This window comes from Oncorhynchus nerka, linkage group LG14, assembly GCF_034236695.1.
Source record: "Oncorhynchus nerka isolate Pitt River linkage group LG14, Oner_Uvic_2.0, whole genome shotgun sequence".
NCBI classification, from domain to species: Eukaryota; Metazoa; Chordata; class Actinopteri; order Salmoniformes; family Salmonidae; genus Oncorhynchus; species Oncorhynchus nerka.
The window spans coordinates 2289152-2314664 of NC_088409.1; the positions used below are offsets into that span (position 1 = coordinate 2289152).

Genomic DNA, 25513 nt, shown 5'->3' on the forward strand with positions numbered 1-25513 from the left:
AGGTGTGGGTAGTGGGTAGTGGGTAGGCTGGGAAGGTACAGACCAGGAGAGTGGGTGTGGGTAGAGGGTAGGATGGGGAAGGTACAGACCAGGAGAGTGGGTAGTGTGGGTAGGTGGGGGAAGGTACAGACCAGGAGAGTGGGTAGTGGGGGAAGGTACAGACCAGGAGAGTGGGAGTGGGTAGTCTGGACCAGTGGGTCTAGGATGGGGAAGGTACAGACCAGGAGAGTGGGTAGTGGGTAGAGGGTAGGATGGGGAAGGTACAGACCAGGAGAGTGGGTGTGGGTCTGACCAGTGGGGGAAGGTACAGACCAGGAGAGTCTAACCAGGGTAGTGACCAGGGTGGGGAAGGTACAGACCAGGAGAGTGGGTAGTGGGGGAAGGTACAGACCAGGAGAGTGGGTAGTGACCAGTGGGTAGGCTGGGGAAGGTACAGACCAGGAGAGTGGGTAGTGGTTAGGCTGGGGATGGGGATGGTACAGACCAGGAGTGTGGGAGTGGGTAGTGGGTAGGCTGGGGAAGGTACAGACCAGGAGAGTGGACCAGTGGGGGAAGGTACAGACCAGGAGAGTGGGTAGTTTTGACCAGGGTGGGGAAGGTACAGACCAGGAGAGTGACCAGTGGGTAGGCTGGGAAGGTACAGTCCAGGAGAGTGGGTAGAGGGTAGGGTGGGGAAGGTACAGACCAGGAGAGTGTGTAGTGGGTAGGGTGGGGAAGGTACAGACCAGGAGAGTGGGTAGTGGGTAGGGTGGGGAAGGTACCGACCAGGAGAGTGGGTAGTGGGTAGGATGGGGAAGGTACAGTCCAGGAGAGTGGGTAGAGGGTAGGGTGGGGAAGGTATAGACCAGGAGAGTGGGTAGGGTGGGGTAGGTACAGACCAGGAGAGTGGGTAGTGGGTTGGCTGGGGAAGGTACAGACCAGGAGAGTGGGTAGTGGGTAGGATGGGGAAGGTACAGACCAGGAGAGTGGGTAGTGGGTAGGCTGGGGAAGGTACAGACCAGGAGAGTGGGTAGTGGGGAAGGTACAGACCAGGAGAGTGGGTAGTTTTGTAGGGTGGGGAAGGTACAGACCAGGAGAGTGGGTAGTGGGTAGGCTGGGGAAGGTACAGACCAGGAGAGTGAAGTGGGTAGGGTGGGGAAGGTACAGACCAGATGAGTGGGTAGGGGTAGGGGGGTACAGACCAGGAGAGTGGGTAGTGGGTAGGCTAGGGGGAAGGTACAGACCAGGAGAGTGGGTAGTGGGTAGGGTGGGGAAGGTACAGACCAGGAGAGTGGGTAGTGGGTAGGGTGGGGAAGGTACAGACCAGGAGAGTGGGTAGTGGGTAGGATGGGGAAGGTACAGACCAGGAGAGTGGGTAGTGGGTAGACAGGGAAGGTACAGTCCAGGAGAGTGGGTAGAGGGTAGGGTGGGGATGGTACAGACCAGGAGAGTGTGTAGTGGGTAGGGTGGGGAAGGTACAGACCAGGAGAGTGGGTAGTGGGTAGGGTGGGGAAGGTACCGACCAGGAGAGTGGGTAGTGGGTAGGATGGGGAAGGTACAGTCCAGGAGAGTGGGTAGAGGGTAGAGTGGGGAAGGTACAGACCAGGAGAGTGGGTAGGGTGGGGTAGGTACAGACCAGGAGAGTGGGTAGTGGGTAGGGTGGGGAAGGTACAGACCAGGAGAGTGGGTAGTGGGTAGGCTGGGGAAGGTACAGACCAGGAGAGTGGGTAGTGGGTAGTCTGGGGAAGGTACAGACCAGGAGAGTGGGTAGTGGGTAGAGGGTAGGATGGGGAAGGTACAGACAAGGAGAGTGGGTAGTGGGTAGGGTGGGGAAGGTACAGACCAGGAGAGTGGGTAGTGGGTAGGCTGGGGAAGGTACAGACCAGGAGAGTGGGTAGTGGGTAGTGGGTAAGGTGGGGAAGGTACAGACCAGGAGAGTGGGTAGTGGGTAGGGTGGGGAAGGTACACACCAGGAGAGTGGGTAGTGGGTAGGGTGGGGAAGGTACAGACCAGGAGAGTGGGTAGTGGGTAGGGTGGGGAAGGTACAGACCAGGAGAGTGGGTAGTGGGTAGGGTGGGGAAGGTACAGACCAGGAGAGTGGGTAGTGGGTAGGCTGGGGAAGGTACAGACCAGGAGAGTGGGTAGTGTGTAGGGTGGGGAAGGTACAGACCAGTAGAGTGGGTAGTGGGTAGTGGGTAGGGTGGGAAGATACAGACCAGGAGAGTGGGTAGTGGGTAGGATGGGGAAGGTACAGACCAGGAGAGTGGGTAGTGGGTAGACAGGGGAAGGTACAGTCCAGGAGAGTGGGTAGAGGGTAGGGTGGGGAAGGTACAGACCAGGAGAGTGTGTAGTGGGTAGGGTGGGGAAGGTACAGACCAGGAGAGTGGGTAGTGGGTAGGGTGGGGAAGGTACAGACCAGGAGAGTGGGTAGTGGGTAGGATGGGGAAGGTACAGTCCAGGAGAGTGGGTAGAGGGTAGGGTGGGGAAGGTACAGACCAGGAGAGTGGGTAGGGTGGGGTAGGTACAGACCAGGAGAGTGGGTAGTGGGTAGGGTGGGGAAGGTACAGACCAGGAGAGTGGGTAGTGGGTAGGCTGGGGAAGGTACAGACCAGGAGAGTGGGTAGTGGGTAGTCTGGGGAAGGTACAGACCAGGAGAGTGGGTAGTGGGTAGAGGGTAGGATGGGGAAGGTACAGACAAGGAGAGTGGGTAGTGGGTAGGGTGGGGAAGGTACAGACCAGGAGAGTGGGTAGTGGGTAGGCTGGGGAAGGTACAGACCAGGAGAGTGGGTAGTGGGTAGTGGGTAAGGTGGGGAAGGTACAGACCAGGAGAGTGGGTAGTGGGTAGGGTGGGGAAGGTACACACCAGGAGAGTGGGTAGTGGGTAGGGTGGGGAAGGTACAGACCAGGAGAGTGGGTAGTGGGTAGGGTGGGGAAGGTACAGACCAGGAGAGTGGGTAGTGGGTAGGGTGGGGAAGGTACAGACCAGGAGAGTGGGTAGTGGGTAGGCTGGGGAAGGTACAGACCAGGAGAGTGGGTAGTGTGTAGGGTGGGGAAGGTACAGACCAGTAGAGTGGGTAGTGGGTAGTGGGTAGGGTGGGAAGATACAGACCAGAGAGTGGGTAGTGGGTAGGGTGGGGAAGGTACCGACCAGGAGAGTGGGGTAGTGGGTAGTGGGTAGGGTGGGGAAGGTACCGACCAGGAGAGTGGGGTAGTGGGTAGGCTGGGGAAGGTACAGACCAGGAGAGTGGGTAGTGGGTAGGCAGGGGAAGGTACAGACCAGGAGAGTGGGGTAGTGGGTAGGGTGGGGAAGGTACCGACCAGGAGAGTGGGGTAGTGGGTAGGCTGGGGAAGGTACAGACCAGGAGAGTGGGTAGTGGGTAGGCAGGGGAAGGTACAGACCAGGAGAGTGGGGTAGTGGGTAGTGGGTAGGGTGGGGAAGGTACCGACCAGTAGAGTGGGGTAGTGGGTAGTGGGTAGGGTGGGGAAGGTACCGACCAGGAGAGTGGGGTAGTGGGTAGGCTGGGGAAGGTACAGACCAGGAGAGTGGGTAGTGGGTAGGCTGGGGAAGGTACAGACCAGGACAGTGGGTAGTGGGTAGTGGGTAGGGTGGGGAAGGTACAGACCAGGACAGTGGGTAGTGGGTAGTGGGTAGTGGGTAGGGTGGGGAAGGTACAGACCAGCTGGAGGTACCAATTTACCAGACTTGTTGTTTGTCTTAAAACATCAGTGTTACTGTGAAGTGGATTGGGGGAAATGCTACAGTGTATTGGATGAAAGTGTATTGGATGAAAGTGTATTGGATAAAGTTGTTGAGTGTTGAGTGTTGAAGAAATGTGTTTCCTGTACGTGTGGAGTGTTGAAGAAATGTGTTTCCTGTACGTGTGGAGTGTTGAAGAAATGTGTTTCCTGTACGTGTGGAGTGTTGAAGAGATGTGTTTCCTGTACGTGTGGAGTGTTGAAGAAATGTGTTTCCTGTACGTGTGGAGTGTTGAAGAAATGTGTTTCCTGTACGTGTGGAGTGTTGAAGAAATGTGTTTCCTGTACGTGTGCAGTGTCGAAGAAATGTGTTTCCTGTACGTGTGGAGTGTCGAAGAGATGTGTTTCCTGTACGTGTGGAGTGTCGAAGAAATGTGTTTCCTGTACGTGTGGAATGTTGAAGAAATGTGTTTCCTGTACGTGTGGAGTGTTGAAGAAATGTGTTTCCTGTACGTGTGGAGTGTTGAAGAAATGTGTTTCCTGTACGTGTGGAGTGTTGAAGAAATGTGTTTCCTGTACGTGTGGAGTGTTGAAGAAACGATGTTCTGAGTGTCAAAAACAAGTGTCTGATCTCATGGTTTTGTGTTTTCTTGTCTGTCCAGGGTACATAAATACGTGTGGAGGGACGTTAAAAGGACAGAACGGTACCATAGAAAGCCCAGGTTTCCCGTACGGATATCCCAACGGTGCCAACTGTACCTGGGTCATCGTAGCGGAACAAATGAACAGGATTCACATCGTTTTTCAATCTTTCGCCGTGGAAGAGGAATACGATTTTTTATCTTTGTATGATGGACACCCACATCCGGCACACTTCCGGACGAGGTAAGAAACAACCGATCTCCCCGGGGAAAGAAGGCCTTGAAATATGTTGAAATAAGTCTGTTTGACGGAGGGGGGGGGGGGGATAGAGAGAGAGACAGAGAGAGAGAGAGAGAGAGAGAGAGAGAGAGAGAGAGAGATAATAATAGCGAGAGAGATACTGTAAATAGCACCAGGAGGGAGCTTCAATGGTGCTGATGCTAAAGTTCATCTTTCATTTTTTTTCTCCACAACAATGAATATCTTGTTTGTGTCAGTGTGGTGACAGAAAGAGAGCAGTTTCATGCAGGGACTGTATTGTTGGGAGATCTATAGTCAGAACCACTGTTTCATAGAGGGACTGTATTGTTGGGAGATCTATAGTCAGAACCACTGTTTCATTGAGGGACTGTATTGTTGGGAGATCTATAGTCAGAACCACTGTTTCATAGAGGGACTGTATTGTTGGGAGATCTATAGTCAGAACCACTGTTTCATAGAGGGACTGTATTGTTGGGAGATCTATAGTCAGAACCACTGTTTCATAGAGGGACTGTATTGTTGGGAGATCTATAGTCAGAACCACTGTTTCATAGAGGGACTGTATTGTTGGGAGATCTATAGTCAGAACCACTGTTTCATAGAGGGACTGTATTGTTGGGAGATCTATAGTCAGAACCACTGTTTCATAGAGGGACTGTATTGTTGGGAGATCTATAGTCAGAACCACTGTTTCATAGAGGGACTGTATTGTTGGGAGATCTATAGTCAGAACCACTGTTTCATAGAGGGACTGTATTGTTGGGAGATCTATAGTCAGAACCACTGTTTCATAGAGGGACTGTATTGTTGGGAGATCTATAGTCAGAACCACTGTTTCATAGAGGGACTGTATTGTTGGGAGATCTATAGTCAGAACCACTGTTTCATAGAGGGACTGTATTGTTGGGAGATCTATAGTCAGAACCACTGTTTCATAGAGGGACTGTATTGTTGGGAGATCTATAGTCAGAACCACTGTATTGTTTCATAGAGGGACTGTATTGTTGGGAGATCTATAGTCAGAACCACTGTTTCATAGAGGGACTGTATCAGAACCACTGTTTCATAGAGGACTGTATTGTTGGGAGATCTATAGTCAGAACCACTGTTTCACCACATAGAGGGACTGTATTGTTGGGAGATCTATAGTCAGAACCACTGTTTCATAGAGGGACTGTATTGTTGGCAGATTTATAGTCAGAACCACTGTTTCATAGAGGGACTGTATTGTTGGGAGATCTATAGTCAGAACCACTGTGTCATACAGGGACTGTATTGTTGGGAGATCTATAGTCAGAGCCACTGTTTCATAGAGGGACTGTATTGTTGGGAGATTTACAGTCAGAACCACTGTTTCATAGAGGGACTGTATTGTTGGGAGATCTATAGTCAGAACCACTGTTTCATAGAGGGACTGTATTGTTGGGAGATCTATAGTCAGAACCACAGTTTCATAGAGGGACTGTATTGTTGGGAGATCTATAGTCAGAACCACTGTTTCATAGAGGGACTTTATTGTTGGGAGATCTATAGTCAGATCCACTGGTTCATGCAGGGACTGTATTGTTGGGAGATCTATAGTCAGAACCACTGTGTCATAGAGGGACTGTATTGTTGGGAGATCTATTGTCAGAACCACTGTTTCATAGAGGGACTGTATTGTTGGGAGATCTATAGTCAGAACCACTGTTTCATACAGGGACTGTATTGTTGGGAGATCTATAGTCAGAACCACTGTTTCATAGAGGGACTGTATTGTTGGGAGATCTATAGTCAGAACCACTGTTTCATAGAGGGACTGTATTGTTGGGAGATCTATAGTCAGAACCACTGTTTCATAGAGGACTGTATTGTTGGGAGATCTATAGTCAGAACCACTGTTTCATACAGGGACTGTATTGTTGGGAGATCTATAGTCAGAACCACTGTTTCATAGAGGGACTGTATTGTTGGGAGATCTATAGTCAGAACCACTGTTTCATAGAGGGACTGTATTGTTGGGAGATCTATAGTCAGAACCACTGTTTCATAGAGGGACTGTATTGTTGGGAGATCTATAGTCAGAACCACTGTTTCATACAGGGACTGTATTGTTGGGAGATCTATAGTCAGAACCACTGTTTCATAGAGGGACTGTATTGTTGGGAGATCTATAGTCAGAACCACTGTTTCATAGAGGGACTGTATTGTTGGGAGATCTATAGTCAGAACCACTGTTTCATAGAGGGACTGTATTGTTGGGAGATCTATAGAACCACTGTTTCATAGAGGGACTGTATGGTTGGGAGATCTATAGTCAGAACCACTGTGTCATAGAGGGACTGTATTGTTGGGAGATCTATAGTCAGAACCACTGTTTCATAGAGGGACTGTATTGTTGGGAGATCTATAGTCAGATCCACTGTTTCATAGAGGGACTGTATTGTTGGGAGATCTATAGTCAGAACCACTGTTTCATAGAGGGACTGTATTGTTGGGAGATCTATAGTCAGAACCACTGTTTCATAGAGGGACTGTATTGTTGGGAGATCTATAGTCAGAACCACTGTTTCATTGAGGTGCGGCGGCAGGGTAGCCTAGTGTTTAGAGTGGAGGGGCGGCAGGGTAGCCTAGTGGTTAGAGTGTATAGGCAGCAGGGTAGCCTAGTGGTTAGAGTGGAGGGGCGGCAGGGTAGCCTAGTGGTTAGAGTGGAGGGGCGGCAGGGTAGCCTAGTGGTTAGAGTGGAGGCGGCAGGGTAGCCTAGTGGTTAGAGTGGATTGGGCGGCAGGGTAGCCTAGTGGTTAGAGTGGAGGGGCGGCAGGGTAGCCTAGTGGTTAGAGTGGAGGGGCGGCAGGGTAGCCTAGTGGTTAGAGTGGAGGGGCGGCAGGGTAGCCTAGTGGTTAGAGTGGAGGGGCGGCAGGGTAGCCTAGTGTTTAGAGTGGAGGGGCGGCAGGGTAGCCTAGTGGTTAGAGTGTATAGGCAGCAGGGTAGCCTAGTGGTTAGAGTGGAGGGCGGCAGGGTAGCCTAGTGGTTAGAGTGGAGGGCGGCAGGGTAGCCTAGTGGTTAGAGTGGAGGGGCGGCAGGGTAGCCTAGTGGTTAGAGTGGAGGGCGGCAGGGTAGCCTAGTGGTTAGAGTGGAGGGGCGGCAGGGTAGCCTAGTGGTTAGAGTGGAGGGGCGGCAGGGTAGCCTAGTGGTTAGAGTGGAGGGGCGGCAGGGTAGCCTAGTGGTTAGAGTGGAGGGGCGGCAGGGTAGCCTAGTGGTTAGAGTGGAGGGGCGGCAGGGTAGCCTAGTGGTTAGAGTGGAGGGCGGCAGGGTAGCCTAGTGGTTTGAGTGGAGGGACGGCAGGGTAGCCTAGTGGTTAGAGTGGAGGGCGGCAGGGTAGCCTAGTGGTTAGAGTGGAGGGGCGGCAGGGTAGCCTAGTGGTTAGAGTGGAGGGACGGCAGGGTAGCCTAGTGGTTAGAGTGGAGGGGCGGCAGGGTAGCCTAGTGGTTAGAGTGGAGGGGCGGCAGGGTAGCCTAGTGGTTAGAGTGGAGGGCGGCAGGGTAGCCTAGTGGTTAGAGTGGAGGGGCTGGCAGGGTAGCCTAGTGGTTAGAGTGGAGGGACGGCAGGGTAGCCTAGTGGTTAGAGTGGAGGGGCGGCAGGGTAGCCTAGTGGTTAGAGTGGAGGGACGGCAGGGTAGCCTAGTGGTTAGAGTGGGGGCGGCAGGGTAGCCTAGTGGTTAGAGTGGAGGGGTGGCAGGGTAGCCTAGTGGTTAGAGTGTAGGGGTGGCAGGGTAGCCTGTGGTTAGAGTGGAGGGGCGGCAGGGTAGCCTAGTGGTTAGAGTTGAGGGACGGCAGGGTAGCCTAGTGGTTAGAGTGGGGGTGGCAGGGTAGCCTAGTGGTTAGAGTGGAGGGGCGGCAGGGTAGCCTAGTGGTTAGAGTGGAGGGTGGCAGGGTAGCCTAGTGGTTAGAGTAAGGGGCGGCAGGGTAGCCTAGTGGTTAGAGTGGAGGGGTGGCAGGGTAGCCTAGTGTTTAGAGTGTAGGGGCGGCAGGGTAGCCTAGTGGTTAGAGTGTAGGGGCGGCAGGGTAGCCTAGTGGTTAGAGTGTAGGGGCGGCAGGGTAGCCTAGTGGTTAGAGTGGAGGGGTGGCAGGGTAGCCTAGTGGTTAGAGTGGAGGGCGGCAGGGTAGCCTAGTGGTTAGAGTGGAGGGCGGCAGGGTAGCCTAGTGGTTAGAGTGGAGGGGCGGCAGGGTAGCCTAGTGGTTAGAGTGGAGGGCGGCAGGGTAGCCTAGTGGTTAGAGTGGAGGGTGGCAGGGTAGCCTAGTGTTTAGAGTGGAGGGGCGGCAGGGTAGCCTAGTGTTTAGAGTGGAGGGCGGCAGGGTAGCCTAGTGGTTAGAGTGTAGGGGAGGCAGGGTAGCCTAGTGGTTAGAGTGTAGAGGGGGCAGGGTAGCCTAGTGGTTAGAGTGGAGGGCGGTTAGGGTAGCCTAGTGGTTAGAGTGTATGGCAGGGTAGCCTAGTGTTTAGAGTGGAGGGGCGGCAGGGTAGCCTAGTGGTTAGAGTGGAGGGGCTATGCAGGGTAGCCTAGTGGTTAGAGTGGGGGCGGCAGGGTAGCCTAGTGGTTAGAGTGGAGGGGTGGCAGGGTAGCCTAGTGGTTAGAGTGGAGGGGCGGCAGGGTAGCCTAGTGGTTAGAGTGTAGGGGCGGCAGGGTAGCCTAGTGGTTAGAGTGGAGGGTGGCAGGGTAGCCTAGTGGTTAGAGTGGAGGGGCGGCAGGGTAGCCTAGTGGTTAGAGTGGGGGCGGCAGGGTAGCCTAGTGGTTAGAGTGGGGGGGTAGCCAGTGGTTAGAGTGGGTTAGGGAGTGGGAGTGGGGGCGGCAGGGTAGCCTAGTGGTTAGAGTGTAGGGGCTGCAGGGTAGCCTAGTGGTTAGAGTGGAGGGGCGGCAGGGTAGCCTAGTGGTTAGAGTGGAGGGGTGGCAGGGTAGTCTAGTGGTTAGAGTGTTGAACTAGTAACTGAAAGGTTGCTAGATCGACTCCCTGAGCTGACAAGGTAAAAAAATCTGTCGTTCTGCCCCTGAACAAGGCAGTTAATCCACTGATCCTAGGCCGTCACTGTAAATAATAATTTATTCTTAACTGACTTGCCTAGTTAAATAAAGGTAAAATAATAATAATTATAGTCTAGATTTCTAGTCAGGACCGGTGAAATCTGATTAGACACTTCTATTACCAAGCCTGCTATGAGGTGTTATTGTAGCAGAGATCTCATAGTGTCTGATGAGACACTTCTATTACCAAGCCTGCTATGAGCTGTCATTGTAGCAGAGATCTCATAGTGTCTGATCAGACACTTCTATTACCAAGCCCTGCTATGAGGTGTTATTGTGGCAGAGAACTCATAGTGTCTGATGAGATACTTCTATTACCAAGCCTGCTATGAGGTGTCATTGTAGCAGAGATCTCATAGTGTCTGATGAGACACTTCTATTACCAAGCCCTGCTATGAGGTGTTATTGTGGCAGAGATCTCATAGTGTCTGATGAGATACTTCTATTACCAAGCCCTGCTATGAGGTGTCATTGTAGCAGAGATCTCATAGTGTCTGATGAGACACTTCTATTACCAAGCCCTGCTATGAGGTGTTATTGTGGCAGAGATCTCATAGTGTCTGATGAGACACTTCTATTACCAAGCCCTGCTATGAGGTGTTATTGTGGCAGAGATCTCATAGTGTCTGATGAGACACTTCTATTACCAAGCCCTGCTATGACGTGTTATTGTGGCAGATATCTCATAGTGTCTGATGAGACACTTCTATTACCAAGCCCTGCTATGAGGTGTTATTGTAGCAGAGAACTCATAGTGTCTGATGAGACACTTCTATTACCAAGCCCTGCTATGAGGTGTTATTGTAGCAGAGATCTCATAGTGTCTGATGAGACACTTATATTACCAAGCCCTGCTATGAGGTGTTATTGTAGCAGAGATCTCATAGTGTCTGATGAGACACTTCTATTACCAAGCCCTGCTATGAGGTGTTATTGTGGCAGAGATCTCATAGTGTCTGATGAGACACTTCTATTACCAAGCCCTGCTATGAGGTGTTATTGTGGCAGAGATCTCATAGTGTCTGATGAGACACTTCTATTACCAAGCCCTGCTATGAGGGTGTTATTGTGGCAGTTACCAAGATCTCATGGCAGAGAGTGTCTGATGAGACACTTCTGTTACCAAGCCCTGCTATGAGGTGTTATTGTGGCAGAGATCTCATAGTGTCTGATGAGACACTTCTATTACCAAGCCCTGCTATGAGGTGTTATTGTGGCAGAGATCTCATAGTGTCAGAGATCTCATAGTGTCTGATGAGACACTTCTATTACCAAGCCTCCTATGAGGTGTTATTGTGGCAGAGATCTCAGTGTCTGATACCAAGCCTGCTATGAGGTGTCATTATGGCAGAGATCTCATAGTGAAACACTCCAAAATAATGGCACAGAGGAACAAAAAGCCCTCTCATTTATTTCCAGCATGCCTGGAGTTCTCTGAAATCAGACACAGGTCAGACCCTAACGACAGCATTATTTCAGAGAAGAGGAGCGGAAGCAAAATGAAGTATTCAAGACATAAACAATCTATCTAGCATTCTGGGAGATTATTTTAGTCTGTTGTCTCTGTCTTGTTAACAGTATAATGACTGTTGTCTGTCTTGTTAACAGTATAATGACTGTTAGTCTGTTGTCTCTGTCTTGTTAACAGTATAATGACTGTTAGTCTGTTGTCTGTCTTGTTAACAGTATAATGACTGTTGTCTCTGTCTTGTTAACAGTATAATGACTGTTAGTCTGTTGTCTGTCTTGTTAACAGTATAATGACTGTTAGTCTGTTGTCTCTGTCTTGTTAACAGTATAATGACTGTTGTCTCTGTCTTGTTAACAGTATAATGACTGTTAGTCTGTTGTCTGTCTTGTTAACAGTATAATGACTGTTAGTCTGTTGTCTCTGTCTTGTTAACAGTATAATGACTGTTAGTCTGTTGTCTCTGTCTTGTTAACAGTATAATGACTGTTAGTCTGTTGTCTCTGTCTTGTTAACAGTATAATGACTGTTAGTCTGTTGTCTCTGTCTTGTTAACAGTATAATGACTGTTAGTCTGTCTTGTTAACAGTATAATGACTGTTAGTCTGTTGTCTCTGTCTTGTTAACAGTATAATGACTGTTAGTCTGTTGTCTGTCTTGTTAACAGTATAATGACTGTTAGTCTGTTGTCTCTGTCTTGTTAACAGTATAATGACTGTTGTCTCTGTCTTGTTAACAGTATAATGACTGTTAGTCTGTTGTCTCTGTCTTGTTAACAGTATAATGACTGTTGTCTCTGTCTTGTTAACAGTATAATGACTGTTAGTCTGTTGTCTCTGTCTTGTTAACAGTATAATGACTGTTAGTCTGTTGTCTCTGTCTTGTTAACAGTATAATGACTGTTAGTCTGTTGTCTCTGTCTTGTTAACAGTATAATGACTGTTAGTCTGTTGTCTCTGTCTTGTTAACAGTATAATGACTGTTAGTCTGTTGTCTGTCTTGTTAACAGTATAATGACTGTTAGTCTGTTGTCTGTCTTGTTAACAGTATAATGACTGTTAGTCTGTTGTCTCTGTCTTGTTAACAGTATAATGACTGTTAGTCTGTTGTCTCTGTCTTGTTAACAGTATAATGACTGTTAGTCTGTTGTCTCTGTCTTGTTAACAGTATAATGACTGTTAGTCTGTTGTCTCTGTCTTGTTAACAGTATAATGACTGTTGTCTCTGTCTTGTTAACAGTATAATGACTGTTGTCTCTGTCTTGTTAACAGTATAATGACTGTTGTCTCTGTCTTGTTAACAGTATAATGACTGTTAGTCTGTTGTCTCTGTCTTGTTAACAGTATAATGACTGTTAGTCTGTTGTCTCTGTCTTGTTAACAGTATAATGACTGTTGTCTCTGTCTTGTTAACAGTATAATGACTGTTGTCTCTGTCTTGTTAACAGTATAATGACTGTTAGTCTGTTGTCTCTGTCTTGTTAACAGTATAATGACTGTTAGTCTGTTGTCTCTGTCTTGTTAACAGTATAATGACTGTTGTCTCTGTCTTGTTAACAGTATAATGACTGTTAGTCTGTTGTCTCTGTCTTGTTAACAGTATAATGACTGTTGTCTCTGTCTTGTTAACAGTATAATGACTGTTAGTCTCTGTCTTGTTAACAGTATAATGACTGTTAGTCTGTTGTCTCTGTCTTGTTAACAGTATAATGACTGTTAGTCTGTTGTCTCTGTCTTGTTAACAGTATAATGACTGTTAGTCTGTTGTCTCTGTCTTGTTAACAGTATAATGACTGTTTGTCTGTTGTCTCTGTCTTGTTAACAGTATAATGACTGTTAGTCTGTTGTCTCTGTCTTGTTAACAGTATAATGACTGTTGTCTCTGTCTTGTTAACAGTATAATGACTGTTTGTCTGTTGTCTCTGTCTTGTTAACAGTATAATGACTGTTAGTCTGTTATCTCTGTCTTGTTAACAGTATAATGACTGTTGTCTCTGTCTTGTTAACAGTATAATGACTGTTAGTCTGTTGTCTCTGTCTTGTTAACAGTATAATGACTGTTGTCTCTGTCTTGTTAACAGTATAATGACTGTTGTCTCTGTCTTGTTAACAGTATAATGACTGTTAGTCTGTTGTCTCTGTCTTGTTAACAGTATAATGACTGTTAGTCTGTTGTCTCTGTCTTGTTAACAGTATAATGACTGTTAGTCTGTTGTCTCTGTCTTGTTAACAGTATAATGACTGTTTGTCTGTTGTCTCTGTCTTGTTAACAGTATAATGACTGTTAGTCTGTTGTCTCTGTCTTGTTAACAGTATAATGACTGTTGTCTCTGTCTTGTTAACAGTATAATGACTGTTTGTCTGTTGTCTCTGTCTTGTTAACAGTATAATGACTGTTAGTCTGTTATCTCTGTCTTGTTAACAGTATAATGACTGTTGTCTCTGTCTTGTTAACAGTATAATGACTGTTAGTCTGTTGTCTCTGTCTTGTTAACAGTATAATGACTGTTGTCTCTGTCTTGTTAACAGTATAATGACTGTTGTCTCTGTCTTGTTAACAGTATAATGACTGTTAGTCTGTTGTCTCTGTCTTGTTAACAGTATAATGACTGTTAGTCTGTTGTCTCTGTCTTGTTAACAGTATAATGACTGTTAGTCTGTTGTCTCTGTCTTGTTAACAGTATAATGACTGTTAGTCTGTTGTCTCTGTCTTGTTAACAGTATAATGACTGTTGTCTCTGTCTTGTTAACAGTATAATGACTGTTTGTCTGTTGTCTCTGTCTTGTTAACAGTATAATGACTGTTGTCTCTGTCTTGTTAACAGTATAATGACTGTTTGTCTGTTATCTCTGTCTTGTTAACAGTATAATGACTGTTGTCTCTGTCATTTGTTTATCAGTATAAAAAATGGTTGCTTGCTGGCATTAGTATCTTAGATGCCTTCTCCTAACGTTATGCCCTCTAGCAAGGCACTTCACCCCTACATCTGGTATTAGTATCTTAGATGCCGTCTCCTAACATTATGCCCTCTAGCAAGGCACTTCACCCCTACATCTGGTATTAGTATCTTAGATGCCGTCTCCTAACGTTATGCCCTCTAGCAAGGCACTTCACCCCTACATCTGGTATTAGTATCTTAGATGCCTTCTCCTAACGTTATGCCCTCTAGCAAGGCACCTCACCCCTATGTCTGGTATTAGTATCTTAGATGCCGTCTCCTAACGTTATGCCCTCTAGCAAGGCACCTCACCCCTACATCTGGTATTAGTATCTTAGATGCCGTCTCCTAACGTTATGCCCTCTAGCAAGGCACTTCACCCCTACATCTGGTATTAGTATCTTAGATGCCGTCTCCGTTCGTTATGCCCTCTAGCAAGGCACTTCACCCCTACATCTGGTATTAGTATCTTAGATGCCGTCTCCTAACGTTATTCCCTCTAGCAAGGTACTTCACCCCTACATCTGGCATTAGTATCTTAGATGCCGTCTCCTAACGTTATGCCCTCTAGCAAGGCACTTCACCCCTACATCTGGCATTAGTATCTTAGATGCCTTCTCCTAACGTTATGCCCTCTAGCAAGGCACTTCACCCCTACGTCTGCTGCAGACCGAGCTGCTCCGGCGACTGGTCTAACTTCTGAATAGAAAATAGATTTACGTTAGTTCACATCCTTGGTTAGAATCTCCTAGGTACTTTTGCTCATCTTATCGTCAAGGAGAAGCGGTAACTATTTTGTGAATGCAGGCAACAACATTTGCATACTGGTAGGACTTCTGCATTCTCCTAGACTTAGAACTAATCGTGCTCGTCAACGACAGTGGAAAACAGAGAGACTAAAATATTGGAGACAAAATAAACGGTCTGCTATTGATGGATTCCTCTAGATCCGTCCTTTATCTCTAAATAGCAACATCGTTCTTTGTGTCTTAGTCACACTCTTTTTATAGAAGACTTTTGAAGTGTTCAGTCCCAAATGGCACCCTATACCCTATATAGTGCACTACTTTAGACCAGGGCCCTATCCTAGGGCTCTGGGTAAATTGTAGTGCACTGTATAAGGAATAGGGGGCCCATTTGGGACGCTGACCCAGGAATTCTTTGTGACAGCGCTGTAGTGTGAGTTGTGCCAGATAATGATAATTACAGTACATAACAGAAGGCTTACTGAGCCTCAGGCAGCTAGAAACTTACCAACCTACAGTCAACCTACACACAGACAAAAAGGTATGTTACTACTGTAATTACTGAGCCTCAGGCAGCTAGAACTTTACCAACCCACATTCAATCTACATACACAGGTATGTTACTACTGTAATTAGTGAGCATATAGACACACAGGCATGTTACTACTGTAATTAGTGAACATACAGACACACAGGTATGTTACTACTGTAATTACTGAGCATACAGACTGGTATGTTACTACTGTAATTAGTGAACATACACACAGGTATGTTACTACTGTAATTAGTGAGCATATAGACACACAGGTATGTTACTACTGTAATTAGTGATCATATAGACACACAGGTATGTTACTACTGTAATTAGTGAGCATATAGACACACAGGTATGTTACTACTGTAATTAGTGAACATATAGACACACAGGTATGTTACTACTGTAATTATTGAGCATACAGACAGGTATGTTACTACTGTAATTAGTGAGCATATAGACACACAGGTATGTTACTACTGTAATTAGTGAACATATAGACACACAGGTATGTTACTACTGTAATTACTGAGCATACAGACAGGTATGTTACTACTGTAATTAGTGAGCATACAGACACACAGGTATGTTACTACTGTAATTAGTGAATATATAGACACACAGGTATGTTACTACTGTAATTAGTGAACACACAGACACACAGGTATGTTACTACTGTAATTAGTGAACATACAGACACATAGGTATGTTACTACTGTAATTAGTGAACATACAGACACATAGGTATGTTACTACTGTAATTAGTGAACATACAGACACACAGGTATGTTACTACTGTAATTAGTGAACACACAGACACACAGGTATGTTACTACTGTAATTAGTGAACATACAGACAGGTATGTTACTACTGTAATTAGTGAACACACAGACACACAGGTATGTTACTACTGTAATTAGTGAACATACAGACAGGTATGTTACTACTGTAATTAGTGAACATACAGACAGGTATGTTACTACTGTAATTAGTGAACATATAGACAGGTATGTTACTACTGTAATTAGTGAACATATAGACAGGTATGTTACTACTGTAATTAGTGAACATACAGACAGGTATGTTACTACTGTACTTAGTGAGCATACAGACAGGTATGTTACTACTGTAATTAGTGAACATACAGGCACACAGGTATGTTACTACTGTAATTAGTGAACACATAGACACGCAGGTATGTTACTACTGTAATTAGTGAACATACAGACAGGTATGTTACTACTGTAATTAGTGAACACATAGACAAGCAGGTATGTTACTACTGTAATTAGTGAACATACAGACAGGTATGTTACTACTGTAATTAGTGAACATACAGACACACAGGTATGTTACTACTGTAATTAGTGAACACATAGACACGCAGGTATGTTACTACTGTAATTAGTGAACACACAGACACACAGGTATGTTACTACTGTAATTAGTGAACATACAGACACATAGGTATGTTACTACTGTAATTAGTGAATATATAGACACACAGGTATGTTACTACTGTAATTAGTGAACACACAGACACACAGGTATGTTACTACTGTAATTAGTGAACACACAGACACACAGGTATGTTACTACTGTAATTACTGAGCATACAGACACACAGGTGTGTTACTACTGTAATTAGTGAACATACAGACACACAGGTATGTTACTACTGTAATTAGTGAGCACATAGACACACAGGTATGTTACTACTGTAATTACTGAGCATACAGACACACAGGTGTGTTACTACTGTAATTAGTGAGCACATAGACACACAGGTATGTTACTACTGTAATTAGTGAACACACAGACACACAGGTATGTTACTACTGTAATTAGTGAGCACATAGACACACAGGTATGTTACTACTGTAATTAGTGAACATAAAGACAGGTATGTTACTACTGTAATTAGTGAGCAACCAGACACACAGGTATGTTACTACTGTAATTAGTGAACACACAGACACACAGGTATGTTACTACTGTAATTAGTGAGCACATAGACACACAGGTATGTTACTACTGTAATTAGTGAACACACAGACACACAGGTATGTTACTACTGTAATTAGTGAACATACAGACAGATATGTTACTACTGTAATTAGTGAATATATATAGTATAATATACTACTGTACTTAGTGAGCATATAGACACACAGGTATGTTACTACTGTAATTAGTGAACATACAGACAGGTATGTTACTACTGCACTTAGTGAACATACAGACAGGTATGTTACTACTGTAATTAGTGAACATATAGACAGGTATGTTACTACTGTAATTAGTGAGCATACAGACAGGTATGTTACTACTGTAATTAGTGAACATACAGACACACAGGTATGTTACTACTGTAATTAGTGAGCATATAGACAGACAGGTATGTTACTACTGTAATTAGTGAACATATAGACACACAGGTATGTTACTACTGTAATTAGTGAACATATAAATAGGTATTGATATGATATGGTTACCAGTGATGTAGTGAAATAGGGAGGTTGATATGATATGGTTACCAGTGATGTAGTGAAATAGGGAGGTTGATATGATATGGTTACCAATAGGGAGGTTGATATGATATGGTTACCAATAGGGAGGTTGATATGATATGGTTACCAATAGGGAGGTTGATATGATATGGTTACCAATAGGGAGGTTGATATGATATGGTTACCAGTGATGTAGTGAAATAGGGAGGTTGATATGATATGGTTACCAATAGGGAGGTTGATATGATATGGTTACCAGTGATGTAGTAAAATAGGGAGGTTGATATGATATGGTTACCAATAGGGAGGTTGATATGATATGGTTACCAATAGGGAGGTTGATATGATATGGTTACCAATAGGGAGGTTGATATGATATGGTTACCAATAGGGAGGTTGATATGATATGGTTACCAATAGGGAGGTTGATATGATATGGTTACCAATAGGGAGGTTGATATGATATGGTTACCAGTGATGTAGTAAAATAGGGAGGTTAATATGATATGGTTACCAATAGGGAGGTTGATATGATATGGTTACCAATAGGGAGGTTGATATGATATGGCTACCAATAGGGAGGTTGATATGATATGGTTACCAGTGATGCAGTAAAATAGGGAGGTTGATATGATATGGTTACCAATAGGGAGGTTGATATGATATGGTTACCAATAGGGAGGTTGATATGATATGGTTACCAATAGGGAGGTTGATATGATATGGTTACCAATAGGGAGGTTGATATGATATGGTTACCAGTGATGTAGTAAAATAGGGAGGTTGATATGATATGGTTACCAATAGGGAGGTTGATATGATATGGTTACCAATAGGGAGGTTGATATGATATGGTTACCAATAGGGAGGTTGATATGATATGGTTACCAGTGATGTAGTAAAATAGGGAGGTTAATATGATATGGTTACCAATAGGGAGGTTGATATGATATGGTTACCAATAGGGAGGTTGATATGATATGGTTACCAATAGGGAGGTTGATATGATATGGTTACCAATAGGGAGGTTGATATGATATGGTTACCAATAGTGAGGTTGATATGATATGGTTACCAGTGATGTAGTAAAATAGGGAGGTTAATATGATATGGTTACCAATAGGGAGGTTGATATGATATGGTTACCAATAGGGAGGTTGATATGATATGGCTACCAATAGGGAGGTTGATATGATATGGTTACCAATAGGGAGGTTGATATGATATGGCTACCAATAGGGAGGTTGATATGATATGGTTACCAATAGGGAGGTTGATATGATATGGCTACCAATAGGGAGGTTGATATGATATGGTTACCAATAGGGAGGTTGATATGATATGGCTACCAATAGGGAGGTTGATATGATATGGTTACCAATAGGGAGGTTGATATGATATGGTTACCAATAGGGAGGTTGATATGATATGGTTACCAGTGATGTAGTAAAATAGGGAGGTTGATATGATATGGTTACCAGTGATGTAGTGAAATAGGGAGGTTGATATGATATGGTTACCAGTGATGCAGTAAAATAGGGAGGTTGATATGATATGGTTACCAATAGGGAGGTTGATATGATATGGCTACCAGTGATGTAGTAAAATAGGGAGGTTGATATGATATGGTTACCAATAGGGAGGTTGATATGATATGGCTACCAATAGGGAGGTTGATATGATATGGTTACCAATAGGGAGGTTGATATGATATGGTTACCAGTGATGTAGTAAAATAGGGAGGTTGATATGATATGGTTACCAATAGGGAGGTTGATATGATATGGTTACCAGTGATGTAGTAAAATAGGGAGGTTGATATGATATGGTTACCAGTGATGTAGTAAAATAGGGAGGTTGATATGATATGGTTACCAATAGGTAGGTTGATATGATATGGTTACCAGTGATGTAGTGAAATAGGGAGGTTGATATGATATGGTTACCAGTGATGTAGTAAAATAGGGAGGTTGATATGATATGGTTACCAATAGGGAGGTTGATATGATATGGTTACCAATAGGGAGGTTGATATGATATGGTTACCAATAGGTAGGTTGATATGATATGGTTACCAATAGGTAGGTTGATATGATATGGTTACCAATAGGGAGGTTGATATGATATGGTTACCAATAGGGAGGTTGATATGATATGGTTACCAATAGGGAGGTTGATATGATATGGTTACCAATAGGTAGGTTGATATGATATGGTTACCAATAGGGAGGTTGATATGATATGGTTACCAATAGGGAGGTTGATATGATATGGTTACCAATAGGTAGGTTGATATGATATGGTTACCAGTGATGTAGTAAAATAGGGAGGTTGATATGATATGGTTACCAATAGGTAGGTTGATATGATATGGTTACCAATAGGGAGGTTGATATGATATGGTTACCAGTGATGTAGTGAAATAGGGAGGTTGATATGATATGGTTACCAATAGGGAGGTTGATATGATATGGTTACCAATAGGGAGGTTGATATGATATGGTTACCAATAGGGAGGTTGATATGATATGGTTACCAATAGGGAGGTTGATATGATATGGTTACCAGTGATATAGTAAAATAGGGAGGTTCCGGGTGACAGAAGTAATGCTCTCTATATGTTCAAAAGGTTGATAATCACTCACATAAAATAAAAAAATACGTATTACCTTGTTGTTTAGTTAATGTCCCTGTTCCTGATAGACAAATTATCTCTGTTTCATGTTACCTGTCTACAGTAGGGAGTAATCACTCTGTTTCACGTTACCTGTCTACAGTAGTTAGGGAGTAATCACTCTGTTTCACGTTACCTGTCTACAGTAGGGAGTAATCACTCTGTTTCACGTTACCTGTCTACAGTAGTTAGGGAGTAATCACTCTGTTTCACGTTACCTGTCTACAGTAGTTAGGGAGTAATCACTCTGTTTCACGTTACCTGTCTACAGTAGGGCGTAATCACTCTGTTTCATGTTACCTGTCTACAGTAGTTAGGGAGTAATCACTCTGTTTCACGTTACCTGTCTACAGTAGGGAGTAATCACTCTGTTTCACGTTACCTGTCTACAGTAGGGAGTAATCACTCTGTTTCACGTTACCTGTCTACAGTAGGGAGTAATCACTCTGTTTCATGTTACCTGTCTACAGTAGGGAGTAATCACTCTGTTTCACGTTACCTGTCTACAGTAGGGAGTAATCACTCTGTTTCACGTTACCTGTCTACAGTAGTTAGGGAGTAATCACTCTGTTTCATGTTACCTGTCTACAGTAGGGAGTAATCACTCTGTTTCACGTTACCTGTCTACAGTAGGGAGTAATCACTCTGTTTCACGTTACCTGTCTACAGTAGGGAGTAATCACTCTGTTTCATGTTACCTGTCTACAGTAGGGAGTAATCACTCTGTTTCACGTTACCTGTCTACAGTAGGGAGTAATCACTCTGTTTCACGTTACCTGTCTACAGTAGGGAGTAATCACTCTGTTTCATGTTACCTGTCTACAGTAGGGAGTAATCACTCTGTTTCATGTTACCTGTCTACAGTAGGGAGTAATCACTCTGTTTCATGTTACCTGTCTACAGTAGGGAGTAATCACTCTGTTTCACGTTACCTGTCTACAGTAGTTAGGGAGTAATCACTCTGTTTCACGTTACCTGTCTACAGTAGGGAGTAATCACTCTGTTTCACGTTACCTGTCTACAGTAGTTAGGGGGTAATCACTCTGTTTCACATTACCTGTCTACAGTAGGAGTAATCACTCTGTTTCACGTTACCTGTCTACAGTAGTTAGGGGGTAATCACTCTGTTTCACATTACCTGTCTACAGTAGGGAGTAATCACTCTGTTTCACGTTACCTGTCTACCTGTCTGCACATTAGTTAGGGAGTAATCACTCTGTTTCACGTTACCTGTCTACAGTAGGGAGTAATCACTCTGTTTCACGTTACCTGTCTACAGTAGGGAGTAATCACTCTGTTTCACGTTACCTGTCTACAGTAGGGAGTAATCACTCTGTTTCACGTTACCTGTCTACAGTAGGGAGTAATCACTCTGTTTCACGTTACCTGTCTACAGTAGGGAGTAATCACTCTGTTTCACATTACCTGTCTACAGTAGTTAGGGAGTAATCACTCTGTTTCACATTACCTGTCTACAGTAGGGAGTAATCACTCTGTTTCACGTTACCTGTCTACAGTAGGGAGTAATCACTCTGTTTCATGTTACCTGTCTACAGTAGGGAGTAATCACTCTGTTTCACGTTACCTGTCTACAGTAGGGAGTAATCACTCTGTTTCACGTTACCTGTCTACAGTAGTTAGGGAGTAATCACTCTGTTTCATGTTACCTGTCTACAGTAGGGAGTAATCACTCTGTTTGAAGTAACCTGTCTACAGTAGGGAGTAATCCCTCTGTTTCACGTTACCTGTCTACAGTAGGGAGTAATCACTCTGTTTCACGTTACCTGTCTACAGTAGTTAGGGTGTAATCACTCTGTTTCATGTTACCTGTCTACAGTAGGGAGTAATCACTCTGTTTCACGTTACCTGTCTACAGTAGGGAGTAATCACTCTGTTTCATGTTACCTGTCTACAGTAGGGAGTAATCACTCTGTTTCACGTTACCTGTCTACAGTAGGGAGTAATCACTCTGTTTCACGTTACCTGTCTACAGTAGTTAGGGAGTAATCACTCTGTTTCACGTTACCTGTCTACAGTAGGGAGTAATCACTCTGTTTCACGTTACCTGTCTACAGTAGGGAGTAATCACTCTGTTTCATGTTACCTGTCTACAGTAGGGAGTAATCACTCTGTTTCACGTTACCTGTCTACAGTAGGGAGTAATCACTCTGTTTCACGTTACCTGTCTACAGTAGTTAGGGAGTAATCACTCTGTTTCATGTTACCTGTCTACAGTAGGGAGTATTCACTCTGTTTGAAGTAACCTGTCTACAGTAGGGAGTAATCACTCTGTTTCATGTTACCTGTCTACAGTAGGGAGTAATCACTCTGTTTCACGTTACCTGTCTACAGTAGTTAGGGAGTAATCACTCTGTTTCACGTTACCTGTCTACAGTAGGGAGTAATCACTCTGTTTCACGTTACCGGTCTACAGTAGTTAGGGGGTAATCACTCTGTTTCACATTACCTGTCTACAGTAGGAAGTAATCACTCTGTTTCACGTTACCTGTCTACAGTAGTTAGGGGGTAATCACTCTGTTTCACATTACCTGTCTACAGTAGGGAGTAATCACTCTGTTTCACGTTACCTGTCTACAGTAGTTAGGGGGTAATCACTCTGTTTCACATTACCTGTCTACAGTAGGGAGTAATCACTCTGTTTCACGTTACCTGTCTACAGTAGGGAGTAATCACTCTGTTTCACGTTACCTGTCTACAGTAGGGAGTAATCACTCTGTTTCACGTTACCTGTCTACAGTAGGGAGTAATCACTCTGTTTCACGTTACCTGTCTACAGTAGGGAGTAATCACTCTGTTTCATGTTACCTGTCTACAGTAGGGAGTAATCACTCTGTTTCATGTTACCTGTCTACAGTAGGGAGTAATCACTCTGTTTCACGTTACCTGTCTACAGTAGGGAGTAATCACTCTGTTTCACGTTACCTGTCTACAGTAGTTAGGGAGTAATCACTCTGTTTCATGTTACCTGTCTACAGTAGGGAGTAATCACTCTGTTTCACGTTACCTGTCTACAGTAGTTAGGGAGTAATCACTCTGTTTCACGTTACCTGTCTACAGTAGGGAGTAATCACTCTGTTTCACGTTACCTGTCTACAGTAGGGAGTAATCACTCTGTTTCACGTTACCTGTCTACAGTAGTTAGGGAGTAATCACTCTGTTTCATGTTACCTGTCTACAGTAGGGAGTAATCACTCTGTTTGAAGTAACCTGTCTACAGTAGGGAGTAATCCCTCTGTTTCACGTTACCTGTCTACAGTAGGGAGTAATCACTCTGTTTCACGTTACCTGTCTACAGTAGTTAGGGTGTAATCACTCTGTTTCATGTTACCTGTCTACAGTAGGGAGTAATCACTCTGTTTCTAGTATCCTGTCTACAGTAGTTAGGGAGTAATCACTCTGTTTCATGTTACCTGTCTACAGTAGGGAGTAATCACTCTGTTTCACGTTACCTGTCTACAGTAGGGAGTAATCACTCTGTTTCACGTTACCTGTCTACAGTAGTTAGGGAGTAATCACTCTGTTTCACGTTACCTGTCTACAGTAGGGAGTAATCACTCTGTTTCACGTTACCTGTCTACAGTAGGGAGTAATCACTCTGTTTCATGTTACCTGTCTACAGTAGTTAGGGAGTAATCACTCTGTTTCACGTTACCTGTCTACAGTAGGGAGTAATCACTCTGTTTCACGTTACCTGTCTACAGTAGTTAGGGAGTAATCACTCTGTTTCATGTTACCTGTCTACAGTAGGGAGTATTCACTCTGTTTGAAGTAACCTGTCTACAGTAGGGAGTAATCACTCTGTTTCACGTTACCTGTCTACAGTAGGGAGTAATCACTCTGTTTCACGTTACCTGTCTACAGTAGTTAGGGAGTAATCACTCTGTTTCATGTTACCTGTCTACAGTAGGGAGTAATCACTCTGTTTCACGTTACCTGTCTACAGTAGGGAGTAATCACTCTGTTTCACGTTACCTGTCTACAGTAGTTAGGGAGTAATCACTCTGTTTCATGTTACCTGTCTACAGTAGGGAGTAATCACTCTGTTTCACGTTACCTGTCTACAGTAGTTAGGGAGTAATCACTCTGTTTCATGTTACCTGTCTACAGTAGGGAGTAATCACTCTGTTTCACGTTACCTGTCTACAGTAGGGAGTAATCACTCTGTTTCACGTTACCTGTCTACAGTAGGGAGTAATCACTCTGTTTCACGTTACCTGTCTACAGTAGTTAGGGAGTAATCACTCTGTTTCACATTACCTGTCTACAGTAGGGAGTAATCACTCTGTTTCACGTTACCTGTCTACAGTAGGGAGTAATCACTCTGTTTCATGTTACCTGTCTACAGTAGGGAGTAATCACTCTGTTTCACGTTACCTGTCTACAGTAGGGAGTAATCACTCTGTTTCACGTTACCTGTCTACAGTAGTTAGGGAGTAATCACTCTGTTTCATGTTACCTGTCTACAGTAGGGAGTAATCACTCTGTTTGAAGTAACCTGTCTACAGTAGGGAGTAATCCCTCTGTTTCACGTTACCTGTCTACAGTAGGGAGTAATCACTCTGTTTCACGTTACCTGTCTACAGTAGTTAGGGTGTAATCACTCTGTTTCATGTTACCTGTCTACAGTAGGGAGTAATCACTCTGTTTCTAGTATCCTGTCTACAGTAGTTAGGGAGTAATCACTCTGTTTCATGTTACCTGTCTACAGTAGGGAGTAATCACTCTGTTTCACGTTACCTGTCTACAGTAGGGAGTAATCACTCTGTTTCACGTTACCTGTCTACAGTAGTTAGGGAGTAATCACTCTGTTTCACGTTACCTGTCTACAGTAGGGAGTAATCACTCTGTTTCACGTTACCTGTCTACAGTAGGGAGTAATCACTCTGTTTCATGTTACCTGTCTACAGTAGGGAGTAATCACTCTGTTTCACGTTACCTGTCTACAGTAGGGAGTAATCACTCTGTTTCACGTTACCTGTCTACAGT

General features: G+C 44.5%; 1 protein-coding gene across 1 annotated transcript in view; it reads left to right on the plus strand.

Moving 5' to 3' along the window:
* Positions 1–3810: 3810 nt before the first annotated feature.
* LOC135574929 (CUB and sushi domain-containing protein 3-like) overlaps positions 3811–25513 on the plus strand; it is a 280586-nt gene continuing 258883 nt past the window's right edge. Inside the window, exons 1-2 of the mRNA XM_065027050.1 lie at positions 3811–4228; positions 4338–4560. Of these exons, the coding sequence (XP_064883122.1) occupies positions 3811–4228; positions 4338–4560 (641 nt within the window). The remainder of the gene's footprint in view (positions 4229–4337; positions 4561–25513) is intronic.